Source organism: Protopterus annectens, chromosome 12.part0 (genome assembly GCF_019279795.1).
Source record: "Protopterus annectens isolate FY-2018-M chromosome 12.part0, PAN1.0, whole genome shotgun sequence".
Taxonomy (NCBI): domain Eukaryota; kingdom Metazoa; phylum Chordata; order Ceratodontiformes; family Protopteridae; genus Protopterus; species Protopterus annectens.
The window spans coordinates 186131112-186155671 of NC_056746.1; the positions used below are offsets into that span (position 1 = coordinate 186131112).

Below are 24560 nucleotides of genomic sequence, written 5' to 3' on the forward strand. Positions count from 1 at the left end.
GACCCTTGTCCGATCCCGCTCTCCCTCTCGGAGCGTCTGCTCTAGTTAGTTCGTCCCCGACATCATTTTCGGAGCCTTCTCTGTCGGTGCCGGGGGCAGTTCGGGTGTCTTCGGAGCCAGGACTGTCTTCGGTGCATGATAGGGGGCTTTCGAGGTGATGAGGAGCGTGCTGGATCCAGTGTCTGCTCCAAGGTTGGGTTCTTCAGCTCCTCCCTCTACAGTGCCTCTTACGGTCTCTGGCCATCCTCCTGCAACTGATAGCAGAGATCCAAAGTGCTGGGTACCCACTTTGGGTGTCTCTTCCTCCTCCAAGGCCTCCCCTGAGGCTTCAGGGGAACCCCCTAGGAAAAAAAAGTGCAAGAGGAAGCACATAGACTCCCCTGAGTCTCTCACTTCGGACACCGACTTGGATGAGTCGGAGGGTTCCCCGAGATCCCCCTCTGAGGAGGTCTCCTTTTCAGACATCCTAGAGATCCTGAAACAGAGGGGGAATTGGTCCACCCTTAAACCCTCTGAGGACGAGTCGGTTTACCTTGACACTTTTGGGTCTCACCCTTCCACCTCCTGGGTGTCTCCTCCTTTCGACCCACTGATGGAAGTAGTGGCCAGAAAGGAATGGGCAGCTCCTGACTCAATAGAACCTACCCCTAGGAGACCCTCTAAATTTATTTCTGCTCCGGAGGACAAACCATTTCTAACCAAAGGTGTCTCGGTAGATGCTATGGTGGTAGCAGCCGCCACTAAGAAGGAATTAGCTGATCCTTCTGTACCTGTTCATCCTCCTAACAAAGAGTCTAGGACCATGGACAGGTATGGCAAGCAGACATTTGCTTCAGCGACCTTTGCCATGCGATCGCTGAACTATTTGTGTCATTTCACCCACCTTCAGAGAGATTTGCAAAAAGAACTGGGTGAAACCATACAGGATCCTTCTGCTGCGGGGTATCAGGACAAGATTAACTCCCAGCTGGCTACCCTGAATTCCATTGCCAACTCCTCCATGCGGCTTATCTCCTATGCAGCCGATGGAGTGAGTAGGGACGCAGGCACAGGTGTTGCGTTGAGACGTCACGCCTGGATGCGACTTTGTAATTTTGCTGATCCCTTCAAGGCGTCCTTCACCAACACCCCTTTTGATGGTTCAGAGTTGTTTGGACCTCAGGTGAAGAATACCTTCACCAGGTGCAAGCAAGATGGTAATATTCTCTCTGCCGTGGGAGTCCACTTTTCCACACCATCTAGACCTTACCCTAAAGGTCAGAAGGGTGGAAAGATGTGGTTCCGCAAACCACAGGGAGTCGCTCCAGTCGCACGTGGTGAACTTCCCCCCAGAGGCAGAGGGGGGAATAATAATAGACGTCGCCCCAGGGGCAGAGGGGGTCCACAGAACCAGGGTTCCAGGGAATCCTTCCCTGACCAACCCTTTCAGCATCCCTGAGACTCTGCCCGACTGTCCACCTTCGGAGGCAGTCGGGGGAAGATTATCTCTGTACCCGGAAGCCTGGCAATCCCTTTCTCAGGACAATTGGGTACAGTTGATTAGATCCGAGGGTTACAAAATCCCCTTCATCTCCCCTCCGATCCAATCGCCAAGACCTCTCCCAAACGTACCACCCGGACAAAGGGGTCAGGCACAGCTAGAAATAAAAAAGCTGTTAGAAAAAAAGAGTCATCCAGGCAGTTCCGGCAGACCAGCTAGGATCCGGAATCTACTCCAGGTTCTTTTTGGTACCAAAAAAGACAGGAGACTGGAGACCCATTTTGGACCTCAGCAGACTGAACAAGTCTGTGCAGAAGACAAAATTTCGGTTGGTAACACTGCAGTTCATTCTGCCCTTTTTGGGCAGAGACAACTGGATGTGCTCGTTAGACCTTCAGGACGCGTGCTATCATATAAAGATACACAGGCGCTCCAGAAGGTTTCTCCGCTTCCGGCTGGTAGCCAGTCATTACCAATTCAGAGCCCTGCCCTTTGGTCTCACCACAGCCCCCCGGGTGTTCACCAAATGCTTGGCAGTGGTTACGGCTCACCTGAGACCAGAAGAATTCCAGGTGTTTCCATATTTAGACGACTGGCTCATTACTGCTACCACCAAACAGCATCTTATAATAGCCAGGGATTACACCATTCACATTTGCAACAAACTAGGTATTTCCATAAATTTTGCAAAATCCTCTTTGTCGCCCTGTCAATCTATAAACTTTATAGGCACCGTGCTAAACACCAGAGAAATGTCTGCAACATTACCACCTCAGAGAGTGACAGACATACGGCGGAATGTTCAGTTACTGTTTCAGTCCAACAGAATTCAAGTCAAGTTAGTACTGAAAACGTTAGGCCTCATGGCAGCGGCGATCCTTCTCCTTCCTATAGCTTGCTTCCACATGAGAATTCTCCAGTGGATGCTTTTTTCTCAGTGGTCCTTTCAACACCTCCCAGTGACTCGCAACATCTTGATAACCCCATCTTGCAAGAGAAACCTCTCCTGGTGGATGGTCTCCCCTCAACTTCTTCAGGGCAGACCCTTTGTTCTCCCCCCTCCAGTTGCCACGGTCACAATGGATGCCTCCCTGATCGGGGGGGGGGGGGCATTATCAGGGCACATGGCAACAATTAGAATGCCAACTGCACATAAATGTCCTGGAGATGAGAAGCTGTGCTTTTATCATTGCAATCCCTTCAAGACTCTCTTCCCACCGGGACTATAGCAATTCAAACACACAATATGTCTGTAGTGTGGTACATAAACAAGCAGGGCGGAACAAAGTCCTACCCCCTATGTCGAGAAGCACTCAGACCTTGGCAGTGGGCGATCTCCTCTCAACGGTGTCTGATAGCAACGCACATCCCTGGGAGGTCCAACGTCATTGCGGACAGACTGAGCAGAACAATTCTCATGCCTCACAAGTGGTCTCTAAATCTAGCGGTAGCAGAGAGAATTTTTCAGAAGTGGGGCCAGCCTTGCTGCGACCTTTTCGCAACACCTCAAAACAGCAAGTGCCTCGACTTCTTCACACTCTTCCCTCTACCAGGCCATCCCCCCAGAGACACTCTAGTCCACGATTGGCCTCAGGGTCTTCTATACACATTCCTCCCTTCCCGCTGATTCCACAATTAATTCAGAAAGCAACCGCATTGAGATCCAAAATGATCCTCATTGCCCCTTATTGGCCTCGGCAAGTATGGTTTCCGTTCCTGCACTGTCATCTACTGGAACAGCCCTGGCATCTGGAACCCCTTCCAGACCTTTTGACCCATCTAACGGGCAAGCTGCACCAGTCTCTTCGTTCCCTCAACCTCACAGCTTGGTTGCTCCACTTCCAACCATAGCCAGGCTTCCCTTCATTTCTCTTCCTGTACGTGATATCATTCTTGCTTCCCATAAGTCCAATACTAGGAAGACTTATGCGAGCAAATGGAAGCGTTTTTCATTCTGGGCAGAAGCTAGGTCCTTGGATCCTTTTAATGCTCCAATTCATAAAGTTCTAGATTTTCTGGCGGAGCTTTTTCATTCAGGATCATCGTCGGCCACTATCAGACTGCAACTGTCAGCCATTGCCAATTTTCATGTGGTGCTATCGGAAACAAATGTTATGTCCCACAAACTCTCTAAAGCTTTCCTCAAGGGCGTATTTTTGCTCGGACCTCCCGTTAAGGATCGTCCTCCACAATGGGATTTAAATTTAGTTCTAACATCATTAATTCTCCCTCCTTTTGAACCTGCAACTTCTTGCTCATTCAAACTTCTCTCTTGGAAAACTCTGGTTTTGGTGGCTATAACATCTGCCAGAAGGGTATCGGAACTCCAGGCATTGTCTGTCCGTCCCCCTTATTTGGTTTTTCATAAAGACAGGGTAATTCTCAGAACGAATCCTTATTTTCTACCGAAAGTTTCTTCTGAATCAAATCTGAACCACACTATTGACTTGCCTGTGTTCTTCCCAGATTATTCAAACCGGGATGAACAGAAATTACATTCCTTGGATGTTCATCGCCAGCTGCGGTATTACTTAGACAGGACAAAACAATTCAGAAAGTCAGACCAGCTCTTTCTCTCTTATGCTGAAGGAAAGAAAGGACTTCCAGTATCAAAGGTAACTCTTTCCAGATGGTTGACATCCATCATTACCTTTGTCTACCAGTTGAGACGCAAACAAATCCCGTCTAGACCTAAGGCTCATTCAACTAGGGCACTATCAACCTCAGCAGCCTTTCAAGCAAGGTTACCATTAGATGCCATTTGTGCAGCTGCTACATGGGCTTCTCAACATGCTTTTATTACCCATTACAAACTTGATATAGCCTCCAGAAATAGAGCTGACTTTGGTTCCACCGTACTCAGGAATCTGTTCCGTTGAGCCACCCAGGACCAAGGTGCTAGGGACGCTGTCCCATCCAGCAAGAATGAAGGCGAGAATGACAACTTAACATTAAGAAGTTGTGTACCTACCATAACGTTCCATGTTAGTTGTCTTCTTCTCACCTTCTTTCTTGCGTCCCTCCCTCCTGCCCCCTAGCCTGGACAGACTTGAAGGTCTCTGAGTCCTTCTCTTTCATGTTATACAGTCCTTTACGGTTACCCCGTATCATTAGTGTTACCAGCAGGGAGACCGTATTTGGTAATAATAATAATAATAAATGTATATTATGTGTTAGCTGCCAACGAGATCTTGGGAGTTAGCGCATGGTATTGTGGGATATAGGGCTGCCTCGAGCCAGTAAAAATAGCTCTCGAGCTATAGTATAGGCCGAGTTGGAGCCGAGGATAGTCTCCGAACCCATCCAGCAAGAAAGAAGGCGAGAAGAAGACAACTAACATGGAACGTTATGGTAGGTACATAACTTCTTATTTCTTGCCGCGCGGTGCCCGAAGCAGTTCACAAGTGCCGGTCGGCCGACTCCTGAAATTTTCATTTTCGAGTTTCAGAACCAAAGTCTTCAAACTAAGTACCCCGTTGGGGAAACTTTTTCTTGCTCCTTACCGATGTCAGTAAAAGTTAGTAATTGCATTACTTGTGGGAAGCAAATGCATCATAAGGATTTTCATTTGTACTGTATTCCTTGCCTATCCACGGTGGTGGTGCTGCGGTAGCATTGTCGCCTCACAGTAAGACACTGTCCAGTTCGATTCTGAGCTACAGCGTCTTCTGCGTGGAGACAAGTGTGAATGGGCGTACCTTCGTTGAAGGTTGTGCATCAGGGCTGGTAACTCGGCACGTAAAAATCAACTACCAATCATTAGCGGACCAGAGTTCTGCTGTGGCGACCCCTGACCAGGAAAAGCCGAAAGACACAACAACAACTGTATTCCTTGCCTAGGCACTGATCACAATGTGCCTTGCTGTCAGTTTTGTGCTAAATTTGACCGACGCACTATTAAGCGTTGGTATATTTTTGCTTCTAAATACTTTGGTTCAACATTTAACTACCATTGAATGTCATGGGTTAGCAATCCGACTATCAGGGTTCACAAAAAACGCAAGGAAAAAGACAGAGACAGACCGTCGAGGTCCAAAACCGACGATGAAGCTTCTCCTAAGCCAGTTGCCGGTTCACCGGTACTCAGTGAGGCGCTTTCGCAGCCCCTTATACCCGCTACTTTTGAGTCGCAGGCCTCTACCGAGACCCATTCGGAGTCCGGAATGCCGCGAGATTCGCAAAGTTATTGAACCCGCGGATATCTCTCCCTTGGATGGGTCCGGGGCTGCTGAGCAGGCACCGGCTTCTGAGGGTGTTTTCAGACCTCAACATTTTTATATTAAACTGACGCCATCAACAAAAACAAGGTCAAAAACAACTTCTATGTCTAAAAAACCAATGCATGAGCCATGTGCTCAGGCCCCTATACCTAAAAAACAAATTATCAAAATGGCTGAGGATTTAATTACCTTGATCAGGGGTTCTCTAGGCAAGGCACTGATTATGAATCTTCAGATCAGGTTTCCATTTCTTCTGATCAGGAATTTTCTGTTCCACCTTATAAGGATTCTGATGCAGAGGAATCCATCCCATTTGCATCTCCTCCTGAGGATTACTCTTTTGGAGAGACTTTGCATACTTTAAGGGAACATTTTCACTGGGAGAGTCAGGACTTCTCTGAATCAAAAAAGAGGCTTAGGGATTTCCTTCTTCTTCCTCAGCATAGGCCTTTGGCAATACCTCCTGTATTAGACATTGTTGATGATGTGTTCTCGGAATCAAGCATGGCTCCTGATTCCCTGCCTCCAGCTCCTAGTAAGCCAGACAGATATTACAGTGTTCCTGACTCCCACAAATTTCTTTTCAAAAATCTTGCTGCTGATCCCGAGACTACTTCTCAGGGTCCCAAGGGTGTTAAGGCTTCTACAGCCAAAAATCCTACCCCTTCTGATAAAGATGCTGGATAGATGGGGTAAGAAGGTTTATACATCTGCAACCGTAGCAATCAGGGCTTTAAACTGCCAGTTTCATATGCTTAAATATCAACAGCATGTTATGGGCTTACTGAAACAGAAAATGATGTTGATTTCTGATTGTGTGGAAAATAAAGAGTTACAGGATTTATTGCATTCAGCAGAACAGGTTGGAAAGCATACTTTGAAATGTGGTTTTGATTCCTTGGAGGCCTCTTGCAGGGCCGCCCTAACTGGATCTGTAATAAGAAGGCATGCCTGGCTCAAGGAGCAAAATCTTGCCTGATCATGTTAAAGCTAAATTGTTGGATGCTCCTTTACAGCATGATAGTCTGTTTGGTAATAAGGCAGAAGAGGTTTTAAAGAAAATGGTAGACAAAGCTAAATCTATGCAAACTGTAAAAGATTTCTTGCAAGTACAGCCACCCAGGTTCAGAAGGAACTGGCCTACTAAGAATTGGTCCTTTCCTGTGTCCAACAGAACCACTCAGGGCAAACCCAGGCGCTCAAAAGGCTCCAGATATCAATCACAGGGATCTTACAGGTCAAAGCATTGGGGTGCCTCCACCTCCAAATCTGGAGGTAACAAAGCACAACCCTACAGTAAGCAGTCTCAATGACTTTCCTCTACCATCTCTGAGCACTTATCTTTTGGCAGCCCCCTTGGGGGGAAAACTAGCACTTCATGCTCAAAATTGGCAGTTAATTACCCAAGACAAGTGGGTATTAAACATAGTATCCCAGGGGTACAGATTTCACTTCCATACTTTGCCAATTCCATACGGATGGCCAGATCTGCCATAAAACCAGTGGGCAGAGGCCCAGAAACAAGTCATTACCCTCATGGATATGGGGGCTATTCAACTGGTACCAGAAAAGGAAAAAGGACAAGGATGTTATTCAAGACTTTTCCTGGTACCCAGAAAAGACAAATCATGGCATCCAGTACTGGACTTATCAATTCTGAACACGTTTCTGGACATTCTAAAATTCAAAATGCTGACTTTACAACAGCTACTGTCTATGCTAGGCAGGAATCTCTGGCTAGTAACTCTAGACTTAAAAAGAGGCATACATGCATATCCCAATAAGGGAATATTGCAGAAGATACCTCCACTTCAAAGCAGGTTTTTTGCATTACCAATTCTCTGCACTGCCCTTTGGCTTATCTACTGCGCCCAGGATCTTTACAAAGTGCCTGGCACCAGTAATTGCATACTGCAGACAAAGAAACATTCAAATTTACCCTTATCTGGACGATTGTCTCATTCAGGCAGAGGACAAGGACACTCTTCTTCAACATCTGGCGTTTGTAAAAAGGCTTCTAGCATGCCTAGGGTACATCATAAACAAAAAAATCACAACTGGTACCCGTTTAAATAATTACATTCCTGGGTGCAAGCTTGAATACAACTGCCCAGATGGCTTACCTCACGCCAGACAAACAAATGCAATTGACAACATACTTCAAACAAATGGCAACAAAAACCCAGTTATCCTCATGACAAAATCTGCAGGCTTTGGGGTTCATAGCATCCTGCATTCTACTAATTCCATATGCGAGACTGCATATGAGGAAACTTCAATGGTACCTGAAAAGTTTATGGAGTCAACATTGTCACAGCCTGAAAACAATGATTCCTCTCATTCCCTGCCTACAACAGGAGTTTCTTGGGTGGGCAAAGACATGTCACCAAAACAAGGGACTGTCATTCACTCTACCCCCTGCCACCCAAACCACAGACTCATAAGACTATGCTTGGGGGGCCCACCTGGCAGGGAGATGCATTCAGGGCAAATGGAGCCCAAACCAAATGCATCTACATATCAACCAGAAAGAAATGCTAGCTGTTCAGAATGCTCTGACAACCTTCAAGGACTTACTTCATCCAGGACAACTACTGATAAAGACTGACAACACCACAGTTATGTGGTACATAAACAAGCAGGGGGGTACTCATTCCTACCCCCTTTGCAGACTAGCCATAGCCCTGTGGAACACAGCCTTGACTTACCAAATACATCTTCAAGCTCAATTCCTGCCAGGAAAGCAAAATACTCTGGCAGACGACCTAAGCAGAAATCTTATGGACCCACACAAATGGAAACTGGATCCACAAATCTTCACCATGTTAACACAGAAATGGGGAAGCCCAAACATAGATCTATTTTCCTCTCCCCAAAACTATCAGTTGGACAAATTCTGCACAAGAAGTCATCACAAAAAAGCATGAAAAGTGGATGCTCTATCCTTCAGCTGGAAAAACCTATCAGTCTATGCCTTTCCCCCTGTGCCTCTACTTTCCAAAGTCTTACTAAAAGTCAGACAGGAAAAACGAAAAAAGATTCTAATTGCTCCGGACTGGCCTCGCCAACACTGGTACCCGCTTCTAAGGAATATGTCATACCCTCCTCCGTGGTACTTGCCTCAAACACCTCATCTATTGTCTCAGAAGAACTATCAAATTCTGCACACTCAGCTCCAAACTCTGAATCTTGCAGCATGGCTAATCAACTAATTATTCAAACCACCATCTCTCAGTAAACCTGAAATGGATGTCATTTTGGAAGCCAGAAGGCCTAGTACTAGAAAATCTTATGCTGATAAATGGAAGAGATTCTGTGCTTGGAACCAAGCACAAGGAATAGACACAGCAAAGCCCAATATTCCTCAGATTTTACAATACTTAACTGAGATGCTTGACAAGGGCCTATACTTTTCTTCAATAAAAATCCATATCTCTGTCATCCCGGCTCATTACAACACAGAGCCTCCCCTCTTTTCTCATCCACTGCTAAAACAGTATCTAAGAGGGGCCAAAAACTTAAGGCCTCCCAGGAGAGCACCAACTCCTGCATGGGACCTCAATTTTGTGCTGGAAAAGCTCACCCTGCCTCCTTTTGGACCAGCAGCTATTGCGGTTACAAAATTTCTTTCTTGGAAGACAGCTTTTCTTTTGGCAGTCACTTCAACTAGAAGGGTTTCAGAACTACAGGCTCTCATGGCAGTGGAGCCTTTCATTATTTTTACCCGGACAGGGTGGCCCTCAGGACCAATCCTTCTTTTATGCCTAAGGTAGTATCCAGTGTGGCTCTTAACCAGACCATTCACCTGTCAACTTTTTTCCCAAATCCGCAGAAAAAGGGAGAGCAGATTCTGCATTCATTGGATGTACACAGACCACTAAGATTCTACTTAAACAGGACAAAATCTCTAAGAAAGTCTGAGCAACTACTGGTAGCATTTGCTTTAGGATCAGAGGGGAAGGCTGTATCAAAGCAGACTATTTCTTAATGGATAAGCCATTGCATTAGTTTCTGCTACTTGCACCATGGTAAACCTATACCCAAGGGGATCAGATCCCATTCCACCAGGGCTGCCTCTACTTCAGCAGCTTTTCTCAGAGGGGTCCCAACCAGAGACATTCTAGAAGCTGCTACTTGGAGCTCAGTTCGTAAGTTCACAAAGCAGTTATCATTTACCTCTCTTCTCTTTAAATCCAGGGCAGGTTTTGCCATTGCAGTCCTGCAGGGCCTTATAGCTGCTCCTAATGCTGTTTAATTCCATCCTCCCATCCATAGCTTTGGGATTCTACCCAAATGTAATGACTGCAACAGTGAAACACGAAGAACATAGTACAGTTGTGTACACTTTCCATAAATGTAGATGTTCAAGTGTATTCACTGTTGCAGTCCGGGTTACCCACCCGCCAGCCCCCTTTCTATACCTTTTCTTTCCTTCACTATACTGAAAAGCCTTTGTGGTGTATTTGCTTTTAGTTGAAGGTAAATTTTATGTTTCTAAGGTACATTTATATATTTACAGTTTATATATATATATATATATATATATATATATATATATATATATATATATATATATTTTTTTTGCTCCCCATTTGGGGGGGCACCTGACATCTGGGGCAAGAAAAACTGATTAAAATGGCGTTGTCTGCATGTTTTATACCCCTGATGACCTGCTGTCATGGAAGAGGAGACAGCAACCGACGCAGGACCCAAAACTTTGTTATTCAGGCTGACTGAGGGCAACCTGCCAGCAGATTACCCAAATGTAATGACTGCAACAGTGAATACACTCGAACATCTACATTTATGGTAAGTGTACACAACTGTACTTTTTAATGACTGCAGCTTTGAGTGGTTAACAAAACCCTGCATTTTCACTTCTATTTTTAGTGAAGAAAGTATAGATGGACAGCACAGAGTATTCACAAATTTATATGCACAAATCAGAGTATTTCATTTAAAAAGGAACACTGACTCTGTTTTCATATACCATCTAAGAAGCCATCAACTCACAGTGCTATCACTGTAATTGAATAGAGAAGAAAAAAACTCACTCATTTGTGATGTCTTGGGGCTGTAATATTATAGGGACTCAGACTTTATTCTGGGTGGAGACGGAGACTAAAAAGCAAAGTCATAGCAATGTGATAGTCCCCAATGCAGACATTTTGGGATATAAGACGTAAACAATTGTAAGAAACATTTATAATGATTCTGATGCATTAAAAGTACATAGAATTTCAAGATGCAATGAAACTTTTTTTTTTCAGGTTTTAGGTTATAGGTTTCCTTTAATGAATAATGTGTGTGCATGTGCGTTTGAAGCTAGGTACAAACATTACTGTGTTGACACCAGCCATATTGTTTGTGTAGGGAAGGTAAGAAACTTCAAAATGTTGTTGAAGTGTTTTTGAAAGCTTATGAGGGAAATTAATTAGTTATTGTATTTTTTCTTGTTTTATTTTAACAAAAGTTTGAATTTTACTGTAGTTTTCTGTGTAAAACAGTATTATAAAAGCAATGTTGTGTTCAAAAGCATGTTTCCTCTCACTTTTTAGGAACAATTTCTGCAGGAGTTAGTTTCTTATTTTTATTACTTGTAAGCTATGCATACACATATGTATGTGTATTTTCCATAAATGTCTTGTGTGATTTAGATTGTTGGTGTACTGTGAATTTGTTAGCAATATACATGTAGTGATAAAATAGATTTCTTACTGTATCCAGGAGGAACATGAGAAGTCTTGGTGAGTCATAAAAATAATTCTGGGATTTGAGCTTTCGTAGATTTACTGTTGGAAAAGTAGGGAGAGAGACTAGGAAAAGATACCTTCTGATTTACATTATTTGGATATTTTACTTGTACTTTGCAGTGCAATTGTTGGTAATATCTTGCCAAACACATTTTTTGGTCATTCTTATTAACTGTAGCATGTAGACACCAGTGTGCATGTCTGTCTGAGCAGTGGGAGTAACTGCAGGAAAAGCTGGCAATAATTGTAATCCATCCATTCAACCATGGCTGAAGTTGCATCTGGCTCCTGTAGCAACCCTCCATCAACCACCCCAGCCTGTGTAGTTTACTAGGCAAGGATGGAACGAAGTAGATAGCCAGGCCTTTTTTGATATCACAGTACACTACATGAACACCTAAAGACAGTTTAGAGTCACCAGTCTGCATACCTCATGAATTTGGAATGTGTGAGGAAACTAGAGTACTATAAGAAAATTTGTGAATAAATGGAGGACACGGAGACTTCACACACAAGTTGAGAATATAACTGGTGAACCAGTTGCTGTGAGGCAGCAGTTCTCACTGTACCACTGCCCTGCCCAGTAATGGTAATACAGGGAGCTAAGTAGCAGGTTACAGAAAGAGTGGTTTATAATTTTGGTAGTTAAGAAAAATGTTTACACTCCTATATTTTGTTTGTTTATAGGCATAGTTGAAGGTGGAGCATCAAGCAGTGTAATGCATGTTTTCTCATTGTATATACATACAAATATTTAATGCACAGCAATAATGCCCTTGTAGCCTGCCAATGTACCAAAGCTGTTGTTCCTATAATACCTACCTAGGCTGTTCTTAAAAATACCTAAATTAGTGCTTGCTTTAATGTAATTTGGTAGTCTCTTCCCTGCATCAGCTACTCTATCAGAGAACCAATTAGTACACTTCTCATTACAATAGAATATATTACTTAGGTTGTCTGATCATTCTCTACTACTTTTTGAAAAACCCAAACATTCCCGGAGGTAGTTGTCTCAAAATACCCTACATATCTGAATAAGATATCCCCTTAATCATCAATATGAAATACTGTCCAAGTTCAGATATTTTAGCCTTTCACAATGACTTAAATTTTCACATCCATGGATTTCCTTGGTATATTTCCACTTTACTCTTTCTAGTTTATTCATGCCTGCTTTCTTGTAAGGTTTCCATATTGTTATTCCATAGCAACCTGGATCTACCCATATACTCACTTAAATGAATCTACAGTCTGTCACCATGTGCTGTAGTAAACATTTACCTTTCAATTTATGTCTGCCAAATCTCATATGCTTAGTTTTTGATGTTTTTATCAGAATATTATTCTCCTTTGCCCAAATGGTCAGTTTAGTCAAGTTCTTTTGCAGCCATGCCCTCTCTGTAACAGTGTAATCAGTCTGCCCATTATCAAGTCATCTGCATATAGACTGTAGAACACCTCAGATGAAAAAGATACATTTGAAAGATACAATATAAACAAGGATGAGCCTAGGATGGAGCCCTGTGGGACACTCTGACTGTAACCAAGGATTTCACCCATCTAGTTGTATGACACTTGCCATGTCCTATTTGCAAGCCCATGCAGTTATCCATCTTAGCAAGAGTACATCAATACTTAGTTGTTCTAATTTATTGATAAGTGTTTTGTGTATGACCCTATCAAATGCTGAAGTTAAATCTATATAAATTATATCACAGCACCATTTTTCTTTTATAGCTGTTATTGCGTTGTTATAGAACATTATGTTGTAGGTGATAATAGCTCTGTTTTCAACACATGCATGCTGATATATGGTTTCAAGTCTCAACCTTTCCAATTCTGATAATTTAGCCAGTAGAAACTTCTATTATATTTCCACAATATTAAACTAAACGTATGTGTCTGTATGACTCTGGGTTTGTTCAACTCCCGTTTTCTTTAAAGACAGGTTTATCAAGTGTTTTTCCAATCTTGAAGAATTTCCCTACATGACCTAGTAAGTAACACATACAATGGTACTATAACGTTTTGCCAGAGTGTTCTCAGATCATTAATTCTGTCTCCTTCCTGTGCTTTGTTTGGATCCAGTTTGTATAGTTCTTTTTTAATCTAATTGAGGTTACCTGGATGTCACTAGGATAATCTTTCTCCCCTTTGTGAAGCCAAACTGCTTTGCACAAGATTTTGTAAATATATCTATAATCTGTTATGTCTGAGAATAAATTTTAGAATCTACATACAGTTTATCAGTTTGCATGTATTTACTCCTACCAAATGTTATAGATCTATAAAATGTTTTCCTATTGTGCTTAATATCTTTATATAATTTTTCTTGATCTTTTTTCATGCTATGTTTCTCTGTTAAGCTTATTTATTTTATTTTTCATAGTCGTATTTCGACCTCTTTTAAATTTCTATGTTTTTCTTTAAACAAGAAACATGTTACTTGTGATACAGGCGATCATACATTTATGTAAATGAAAACAAACCATATTGACATATTTTTAGTTGCAAACATTATATATCACTTGTAATTTATCCAGTCATTGTAAAACATTGCATAGCTCATTCAAATAGTTGCTTCTTTAAACCTCATTCCTCATCCAGAATATTGTTCTGAATGTATTGCTCCCATAGTTCCCATTTTTTTGTGTGTAAAAGATAAGTCCCCCACTTCTAAAGGTGACTCAGAACCAAGTACAAACTAGGCAAAGAAGTGTACTGAGTTCACACCACCACAATTAAAATGTTTCAGCTTTAGTAAACAAAATTAAAACTCACGAAAACTGTTGCAAAGCTTAAAAACAGATGAAGCATCAAACGATAAGTGCTTTCAGCAAGTTTGCCTTCTTCAGACCGTGACTTCTCTGCTTCATTCCATATCCTTAAACATTAAAACCTTAAATAACATCCTTAAATATTCACCAATCAGGTGATTTCCTTGCAATGTCAGTCCCTCCTACCACAATGTCAATCACTTTCTTGGAGGCAGACAAGCCTCCAATATTAACCAATGGAAAGGCGTTTCTGTTTCAGAATAGGTTTCATTGGAACAATTACATTTAAGCCTGGGGGGCGATTAGCTCTTAAGTTATTTACCCACCCAATTTCACGAATCTCAGTATTGTTTTGAATATCCCCAGCTCTATGTGCATATAGCTTTAAAGCTAAAATAATGAGTTGGATTTGAGCTAATATGAGATGCCAGTGCATTTTTCGTGTCATTTTGTTGGATATCTAGTAAATGGTATAAAACCCAGTCTTTCAAGCATTGGTCAGTTTTGCTTGGGTAGAAACCAGGGCAAAGGTGGCAGCACACTAGATATACAAGATGTTCACTGTAACAGGTTGTTTTAACATTAAATACATAGCACTTGCCTGTAGTTGGATGGATAAAAGTATTACTATTATCTATAAACTGACAGGCTTTACATCTTCCACATTTGTGGGTTCCTTGTCTCAAAATATTAACATTTTTTTGGGAAAGCCATCTTTATTGCAGAGAAGTCTTTTGATGTTTTTGAATGTGAACCTCTGTCATTCTATGCTATTTTTTATTCTATCGTCTTCAGTCAAGATAGGTCCGAACCTTCTGATGACATCACATACCTTCTGGTCTGTACTAAAGGTAAGGACACCATTTAAATTGGTTCCTTCAAGGTTCCTTGTGACTTGAAGTGTATCCAATGTCACGTTGCCAGTAGTATATCTGGAAAAGTTGGGACATCCTTTTGTTCGTCTTAAAATTTCAGGGTGGATATTGGCAGTCAAGTCATCTCTACTATAGCCCCTATTAGACAGATTCTCTTCTAGTTGCCTGCATTCCTTCTGGAATATGTGCTCATGCATGCATAGCCTGGAGCCGTACAAGTTGATTCTCATAGATTTTCTGTTGACAAACCCAGGGTGCATACTACTCCTAAATGGTTCTTCCAAGTCCTTTTCCTCTGGGCATTCGTACTTATTCCACTGGTTGGGTCTAACTGCAGGTATATGTCAAGAATGTCTATTTCATTCCTTGAATACTGAAGCGTAAATTTCAAGAACTCTGTAGTAGTTTCAAGATATTCAGAAAAAGACTTATGCTCATCTTCATTCCCATTCCAAAGGATAAAAATATTATCCACAAAGCATCCTCTCATACCTTTATCTCTCACTATAAATTGGATTTAGTGTCTAGAGGTAGGGCAGCCTTTGGCTCTGCAGTGCTCCAGAATATCCTTCCTTGGGGACCTCCCAAGTTTTTGGTAGCTGGGGACTCTGTCCCACAGGTTGATGATCAAATGAAGTTACCTACTTCAGATAAAGAAGTTATGTATTCACCATGACGTTCCATCTAAGTAGGTAACATCATTTGTCAGCAACCGACCCTCCCTCCTTCCCCCTAACCTGGTTCTTTGATTACCTGAACCCTAGGATGGTTTCTCAGGTCATTTGTTAATCCTTAGATTAGGATTCTTCAGGTTATTGTTTTGTCATTGTGAGGTTATATAGATGGGCAAATGTGATCTGAGGATTGGAAGGAGGTAGCAGGGTATTATGGGTAAGGGGGAGGAGCTTGGATCTCTAGCCTGAAAAGCTGCTAGCTCGGGTCCGGGTCAGATCTGATACCCACAGGTTGCTGACAAAAGAAGTTACCTACTCAGATGGAACGTTATGGTGAGTACATAACTTCTTTTTTATATACATACCATAAAATAAACGGTCTCCTTCCTGAAATACTTCCTGCTCCTCCAGGTGACATCATCACATTCTTACAGCCTTGCAGAGCTCATTAATGTGCTTGGGAATGCATCCATATAGCATCACTTTTGTTTAAAAATAAAATGATAAACATAAAATGACAAAAATATAAAAATATATCAGTTCTAACTCAAGGAAGAAGGTATAGGTAAGTTAATTTAAACAAGAAAATAGTGTTGATAGTTCTTTAAGTTGCGTATTTTCATTTTTTAACTATAAGAAAAAAATTGTGCCAGCAGCTCTTTATTATTTTATTTTTTTCAACTGAAAGATTCACTTAAATGTAAGAAAAGTGCCTGCTATTTCATTTTGATAGCTGAATTAACTTTCTCAACTTTACTGCTAACTGTAACTTAAGGGACTGTCTGTGTGAATGAAGCTGCTGCTATGTTATGTAGGTGTATGGTTTCATTTGTAAATAATTTATTTACAAATATGTTGCAATTTTTGTATTGCCTTTCACCCAGTTAATGTCTGAAAAGTGTCTTGGAAACAGTTAATTTACCCAGTTAAATGAATAAAGCCCAACAGTGTCTGCTTGCTGTGTGATGTTGCACTAAGTCACTTAAGTCACCAGTGTTCAAGTTAGCATTTAAAACAGACACATATCAGAGTTCGTCACTGTAGGTTTATTTAGTTAACGCAGTCCACAAAAGTAGAAGAATCATAGGTGGTAGTGACGGTTTGAGTTGCTCTGTAAATTTTACCGTACCGCTAAACTGGACAGCATTGGCTTTTCCTGTTCTGTGAGTCATTCCGTACTCAATGTCGGCTGTTTGCTGCCTTGATTCCATCAGTCTGCATAGCAGTCAGTTGTCTAGTGATTCGTACATTTGATTTAGCATTGACAGCTTGTCCCAGTATGCTTATTTCAACATGCTTTGTGTTCTCAGGTGTCCCTTTTAGTGGTTCTTTCATTCCATGCGACACTGTCCACTACCTTTCTTCAGTGACTCCATTGTTCTTTATGGCACACTCATCAGTTATTTTTGCCATTATTTATTTATGTATTTGCATTTGTTAACCAGTAGCACCCACAAGGCCAGAGTGGCCCCCTTTATAGAAGAAAGAGACTTAGTGTGAAAGCTCCCCAAAAAGTTAAAGTAGCAGTTCCATATAAGAGTGTTAAAAGTGTGAGTTAAGACACATTCTGTACAGCACCATCTTCATCCTCTGATTACTTCTTTACTAAACACTTACACATCCCTTTCTTTAATTTCAGCATTTTAATGCAGCTGTCGCAACTGTTTTCTTTAGTAATTTAGTCATTCTTTGCAGAAGTTTTTAGCAGTCTTGTTTGTTTCCACCATTATACCATTCTGAACACCTGTCAGCAAGCTGTTTTTTTAGATCCGTCATTCTGTAGTGCACTGTCAGCTGCCCACTTCGATCCCACTTTTGTACACAGTGCTTTCACTTGTCCCTTTTGTTGATTCTTTTAATATGTACAGCGGAATCTGTTTCATATTTGTGCTGGCATGCAGTTTGTAAGAGAACAGGAAAAAATGAGCATTTAGCCTTTTCATGTCATTTTGCTCAAGACCCATTCTAAAAAGTGGTATCACTTTGTAAATTTCCAAAGTTCATGCAGTTGCTTTTCAGGTCACATTTTATTATTTTTAACAGAATGTTTCTTTAGATTTTCGTCCACAATTTTTATGCTGCATAAACCCAAAAGTTCAGATGGCAAAAGTCTCTGTACTCATTTTCAGTAGCAAAAGCCTGGAATAACCTTCCTGCTAATATAGACTTAACCCTAAACATTGTGCCTTTAAACATGCTTTAAAATAACTTGTTAGTAAACCTAATATTTATTTATTTATAGTTTGTTTACCGAGGTAGTCCATTGTTCCAAAGATGAGCCCGTTTTCAATGGAGGCCTGGGGAGAAAAGCTCCTTGTGCAGATTTACAATGGAAAAAACAATAGTTTGTAATTTATACATAGCTTAAAATGAAATCTAAACAGTTCATCATAATTTATACATAACTAAGAATAAAAACAGTGCAAAAAAAATATTAGCAAGACATTTGTAGGGTGAGTCCTGACAGAGTATTCTAAGGAAAATTAGCAAGAGTATATGAGATGATGCAGAAGAATTAAGGAGCGAGTATTAATAGAGTATATTTAGGAAATATTAAAAGGTGAGAGTCGAGCTTTGTATGTTCCTAGAAGTGAAATGAAAAGGATGAAAGGTAAAGTAACACAACAGTGAGATGAAAGGGAGAGAAGAGAAGAAACAAAAGTGTGGTGGATAAGAGTTGATAGAGATGAGTGTTGGCATGAGAAAGGGATGAAGGAGAGTAGAGGTGTAGTGGAGGGAGTCATGTGGGGTGGGAACAGGAGCATTCCCAATGAGAACGTAGATGGGAATGGAGCAGTGTGTTAAAGGTGAAGTAGTTGGTAGTAGTCCTAATGAGAGGATGGAGGGAATTCCATAGTCATGCTAGGGAAAAAGAGAGTAGAAGAATCCCTGGTGTACGAATGGGTTTGTACACTTCCAGGAGGTTCTGATTCTTGGACCTGAGTAGTCTATTTGGGTGATGCATTACGAGGGTGGAGGAAAGAGTGGGGCAGTTTGCAGGTTTAAAGATAAGTTTGTGGGCAACCGAGAGTTGAATGTAGGATAGGTAGTTTGTCAGTTCTTACCAATTCAAGGTATGGAGAGCATCACAGTGGTGGAAGAAGGATTTGGATCCTGTAGCAAATTTAGAGATTTTGTTGTAGCAGGAAGCCAGCTTTGACTTTACGAGAGTATTGTAGATTGAATAGAAGGGCCCCATACAAGAGGGTGGGAATGAGGTAAGTAGTAGAGAGGATCTGTTTGGTTGAAGGAGTAAGATAGCGGCTGTGGTGATATAGCATACCCAGATTTTGATGGGTTTTCTTAATATTTGTAGATGAATGTCAAACTTTAGGTGTTCATCAATAATGACACCTAGAAGCTTTGTATGGGGGACTATTTCAACAGGGGTTGTGTTATTGCTAGATATAGAGAAAGAGTTTGTGTCTATTTTGGTGAGTTTAGAAGGAGTTGATATCATGATTTTGGATTTTGAGGCATTTAAGGCAAGGTGACTGTTTAATATCCAGCACTCTGTGGAAGAGAAGACATCTTGAGTTAGGTTTTTGAGTTCAGGGAGGGATTTGGCAGAGGAGATAATAGTAGAGCCGTCAGCGTATTGGATAAGTTTAACATTAGGAATACAGTGATGATAGTCCTTGATGAAGGTATTGAATAGCAGAGGGCCTAGGGTGGTGCCTTGTGGAATGCCTTTGAGAGTGTGGAGGAAGGAGGAGGTGCACGTTTTTCACTTGGTGTCTTGTTTTCTATTAGAAAGGTAACTGGGAAACCAGTTGATGGAGGAGAAGGAAAGAGTGAGATATGAGAGCTTGGATAGGAGAAGGTTATGTGAAACAGTAGTGAAAGCCTTGGATGAATCTAGGAGAATGGTAGATACAATACTGACAGAGTCGCAGGAGTGGTCAGTGGTTTCAAGAAAGGAGAGCAGAGCAGTGGTGGTACTGTGTCCAGGTCTAAAACCTTGTTGTGTGGGAGACAGCAGTTGATTATCTAAGAGGTAGGGTAGGAGCTGAAGGTGGATACATCTTTCGAGAATTTTAGAGATGGGAGATAGGATGGCTATTGGACAAAAATTAGAGAGATCAGTGTTGTTGCCTCCTTTATGGAGGGGAATAATGAAGGCTTTTTTCCAGAGGAGGGGTACGTAATATTCTTGGATGAAATGGTTTATCAAGGGTGAGATGGGAATAGTTATGCCATCGGCAGCTAGTTTAAAAAAGTTAGATGGAAGTTTATCAGGAGCATTTGAGCATGGTTTCAGTTTTTGTAAGAGCTTTTTTATTGTAGAAGGTAGGAATGGGTATAAAAGAGAAAAGGGGGGTATTGGGCTATTTTTGAGTTGGCGAGGGAAGAGTTACTGGAGGGGGATGGGGTCTGGACTGATATGTTATTAGGAAAGGATATGGTAAGTTTGGCTATAGTGCCAATAAAAAAGGAATTAAACTGGGTAGCTAAGGAGAGATCAGAAGAATTAAAATCTGGGCAAGGGTTGTCTCTGCTACCAGGACAGAGGAGGGCAGAGATGTTGTTCCAGAACTTTTTAGGGTTGTTTTTGTGATTGTTTTGTAGTACTGAGTAATAGGATTTTCGATCTGTGGCAATGTGCTTTTTTACTCTGTTAAGAAGCTGTTTGTACTCTGTCAGGGAGCTAGAAGTTTTATATTTTTGGTAATGTATCCATGATTTATCTCGGAGATGCATGAGGAAAATAGTATCTTTGGTAAGCCAAGGGGTGGTTTTGCATTTTACTCTTTTAGATCTGAGAGGAGCAAGACTGTTAAGTTAATAAATGAAGTATTGACGTAGGTAACAGCATTGTCCAGGGGAAGGGCTTTAAAGGATTCCAGTTATCGTGTTTAAGGGAGTTGAAAAAGGTTTCAGGATTGAAGTTTTTCAGGAAACGGACAAAGATATAATCGTGCTGAAAATAAAGGGAAGATGATGCATGATGTGCATAGGCAAGGATATGGTCACTAAGGGAGTCAGGAAAGGTACCGCTGTTGGCTATCATATGGGTGTGTGATACAAGTATCCAGTCCAGAATGCTACCAGAAGTGGTATCTTTGGTAGGTCGAGTTGGAGAATTTATTAATTGGGTGAAACTGTATAGGTTAATGTTCTGAGAGGTTGTGGGAGAGTTTATAGCAGTCCAGTTAATATTAACATTGCCTAGGAGTATAGTTTCATTTTGTAAATTTGATGAGAACCAGGAGAGGATGTCTTCAAGGATGGGAATATTGTTTACCTGTAGGGCAGCTATGCAAATAGTTTTGTTGTGATTGATCTTTAGTAGGGTTAGGGTTATATAATGCTATCATATACATTTAACCCCCCAGTAATGCTATTATATAAACTTAATCCCCATTCCTACATCTTTTTACCTATTCCCGATCTAAAATCTCATCTACCTTTTAACACCATAAATCCAAGCCTCACTTCTTTACTTTTCCTCTACCCTTCCATCCACTTTCCATTATTTTTCCTTGGCCTCCCTGATAGAAATCACTCCAACACTTTTCGCACTGATCTAGTTTTTTTCTTCATCTACCTAAGTCTGCCGACTTTTACTTCTATTACTCCTATTAAGCCAATTTTTTCTCCTTTCTAAACTATTCCTAAAATCTATCCTCCTTTCCCTATCCCACAGACATTATAGCTATTTGATCACTCAGATGCACCTGCTTAATCATCTGGTTTTATCTCTTTTACACCTAATTAGCATCTCTAGTTTTACGTTTTAGACTGACTACCTTATCCACATATTATCTTCACATAAGGAAAGGCTACTATAATGACTCTTTCCTTGACAACAAAGATCATTTCTACCATGATTTACTTATCCAGGTATGCCCAGAATTACATATCTAAGTATGTTCTACACTATTTCTGTAGCAAATAATTCAATATTTTTTCTAAATGTCTATACTGTAACATCAAATTGTACTGATTATGTTATATTGTATTTCATCACTTTTGTATGTAATTTGTAAGTAATCTGGAGCTTTTCTCCCCGGGCCTCCACTGAAAATGGGTATTTTGGACCCAGTCAGACTTTCCCAGCAAACAGATGTTAATAAATAATGCTATCATATACACTGTTGCATATGAATTGTGTACTGTTAATACTGGAAAACATATTGGTTAAGAATGTTGGAAGAACTTTGGAATGTGGGGCTGATCTAAACTGTAGTTGAAGTAGCAGGCACAGACGTACTGCTTTAAAGTGCTGGTGTAAGCCAATGATATTGTAATAGCACTGAGCTCTGCTGTTGTAATGACACTGTGACCATGGTGTCATAAATTGCTGTGAAACAGTTCTTGCTTCTTATGTATTCTTTTCCTTGTTTTCTAGCCTCTTCAGACAATCTGGCCAGGCTGTGGTGTGTGGAGACGGGTGAGATAAAGAGAGACTACAATGGGCATCAAAAAGCTGTTGTCTGTCTAGCTTTTAATGATAGTGTTTTAGGATGAAGACGATAATAATGTTTTCTCTCTGAGTCACGGATAAACGTGTCGTATTGGATGGACTGCTTATTGTAACTGCACTTTCTAAAGAATAAACTTTTTTTTATAGACTGTGAAGCTGCAAAATAAATGGAATAATGTATATTACTTTGCTTTTGGTTTTCAGTAAAACATTTGACAAAGTACTTAATTTTCTTTTAGGTACACATTTTCAAGATGTGAAAGGAACATTTTGAAGAACTCCTTAACACATTGGATTTGCTCTCCTCTTGGGAAGACAGTACCTGAAATGTGTGGTTAATTAGCATCCCTCACAGAAGTCACTCTGATGGTTAGAATCCCCTTGTACGGGTAGGATCACAGAGGTAGATGGGATCTATCCACAGATGTTGAAGTCAGCCATCAGGGTTAAGGTCCATTTTGTTGTTGCATACTTTGAATTAGTGTACTGGGATGGTGGTCCCCATCTTTAAGTAAAGGGAAAGGCTGCATGTTCCTTTTGTAACTACTAGTCAGACCTTGAATTCAGGAAGAACAGTGTGACTGCCATCCAGTCTGTGGACTAGCGGACCAACTCTTTAGCTGTGCGCATCTATTTGATGGGTCATGGGCCTTTGCTAATTTATGGGTCATGGGCCTTTGCTAATATAGTCCAAACTGTTTTTAACATGGACAAGGCTTATGATTATGTGGTTTGACGTGTTGTCGGAATATAAGGTACAAGGCTGCTACTTTAGCTTTCACTATCCATTTGCTGTATAAACTTAATGAGATTTTTGTCCATATTTTCAGCCTTACGTCAGATTTGTTCACGGTGAGTTGTGGGCTCCCAACAGTGGTGAATCTTGTCATCATTCCTGTTCATTACTTTTTATGGGCAGGGTGTCAGAACACATCTCAGGTTAGGATAGTGTCTTTGAGGTGTCATTACTGTTGTTGATGTTTTTGCATTATCTGATGGTGACTTCCATCATGCATTCAAGTGATTCACTATTATTTGTGAATCAGTCAGGATAATTATCAGCACTTCCAAATCTTAAGCTCTGGTGCCATCCTGGAAAAAAAGTGGATTGCATCCTTTAGTTTGCTAATGAAAGAATTGTCATTCTTGGTGGAGGAGCTTAACGAAAATCCCTTTGCTGGATAAAAAAAAATATTAAGTAACCTAAATACCTCATTCCTCACATTGATAACTATCCCCCTTCACTTTAACTGGTTACCTATGCTGACTTGTATCACTAGGATCTTTAGTTCTCTTCCACCTTTTCTTAGCCATTTCCCATCCCCTTTCTTTCTTCTCCTTTTTTCCTACAGGCTTTCTTTACTCCCTTTCCTTTGTTTGACTTATGTCTATCCTGGATTTAGCTTCCACTGTCCCCACCCCCTTTTCCATTCTCCTGGTTTTTTTTTTTTTACTTTCTCTTCTGCTTATTTTGAAACTAGGATCTTTCATTTCTTTTCCTCATGTAGTAATATCCTCTTGGTTAACATACTTGATGTCCTTCTTAGATCACTGTTGCAGTATTCCAAACTGTTGGGTTATCTCTCCAAATAATGTGGATGTCCAGCTGAGTTACCAAAGCCAAAACCTTTCATAGAGCCATACTTAAGTCCGCAGGTGTAAGGGTACATAAGTTGGATGTATGAGCATGAAGCCCTCAGACTACTTCACCACCAGCCCAAATGCAGGTCTTGCTTCCATCAGTCCATTCTACACATGGTCATTGATATATTTTGCTTCACTGAATTAGATAACTTTCCTTTTTTTATGCCACAGCTAGAAATAAGAACCTTGTATAGCGGCCACAGAAGAAATGGCCAGTGATCCAAAACTTAAAACAAACTTTTATTAAAATAACAAATAGTCAATAAAAGGTCATCAAACAGTGAATATCTGTAATGCCTCAGCTATTATGCCTTTACAGAGTATTCCCTTCTCTCTGCCTTACACTTCTTAAATACATTTCTTCATAAAACCATTATCCAGTTGGGCATTCAAATTTGCTTAATTAATTAATCACAATATGCATTTCCAATTGCATTCCGTATTTAATCCACCAGGGGATAAGGTAGTGTACTTTAAAATAAGAATAGATTCTTTTTTCCATAACTTCTTTTTACATTATCTATATACACCCCATTACAGTTAATTTGTTCCAAAATTGTAGCTTGTAACCCTTGTGGGTTATTATGAACATTTAAAAAATGAAGAGCCACAGGGTTTTCTGTTCTACCACTTTTGATGTCCCTAATGTATTCCTTTAGCCTAGATGAAAAGCTTTTACTTTCCCTACATGCAGAATTTATTACACACAT

At 40.9% G+C, this 24560-nt stretch overlaps 1 protein-coding gene across 4 annotated transcripts in view; it reads left to right on the forward strand.

The window, feature by feature from the left end:
* The window catches only part of MLST8 (MTOR associated protein, LST8 homolog), a 597189-nt gene extending 574798 nt beyond the window's left edge, over window positions 1–22391 (forward strand). For all 4 annotated transcript variants that reach the window (XM_044089213.1, XM_044089214.1, XM_044089215.1 and 1 more), the window contains one exon: window positions 22132–22391. In XM_044089213.1, coding sequence (XP_043945148.1) covers window positions 22132–22250 — 119 coding nt within the window. In that variant the 3' untranslated portion in view covers window positions 22251–22391. The remainder of the gene's footprint in view (window positions 1–22131) is intronic.
* The last annotated feature ends 2169 nt before the right edge of the window (window positions 22392–24560 follow it).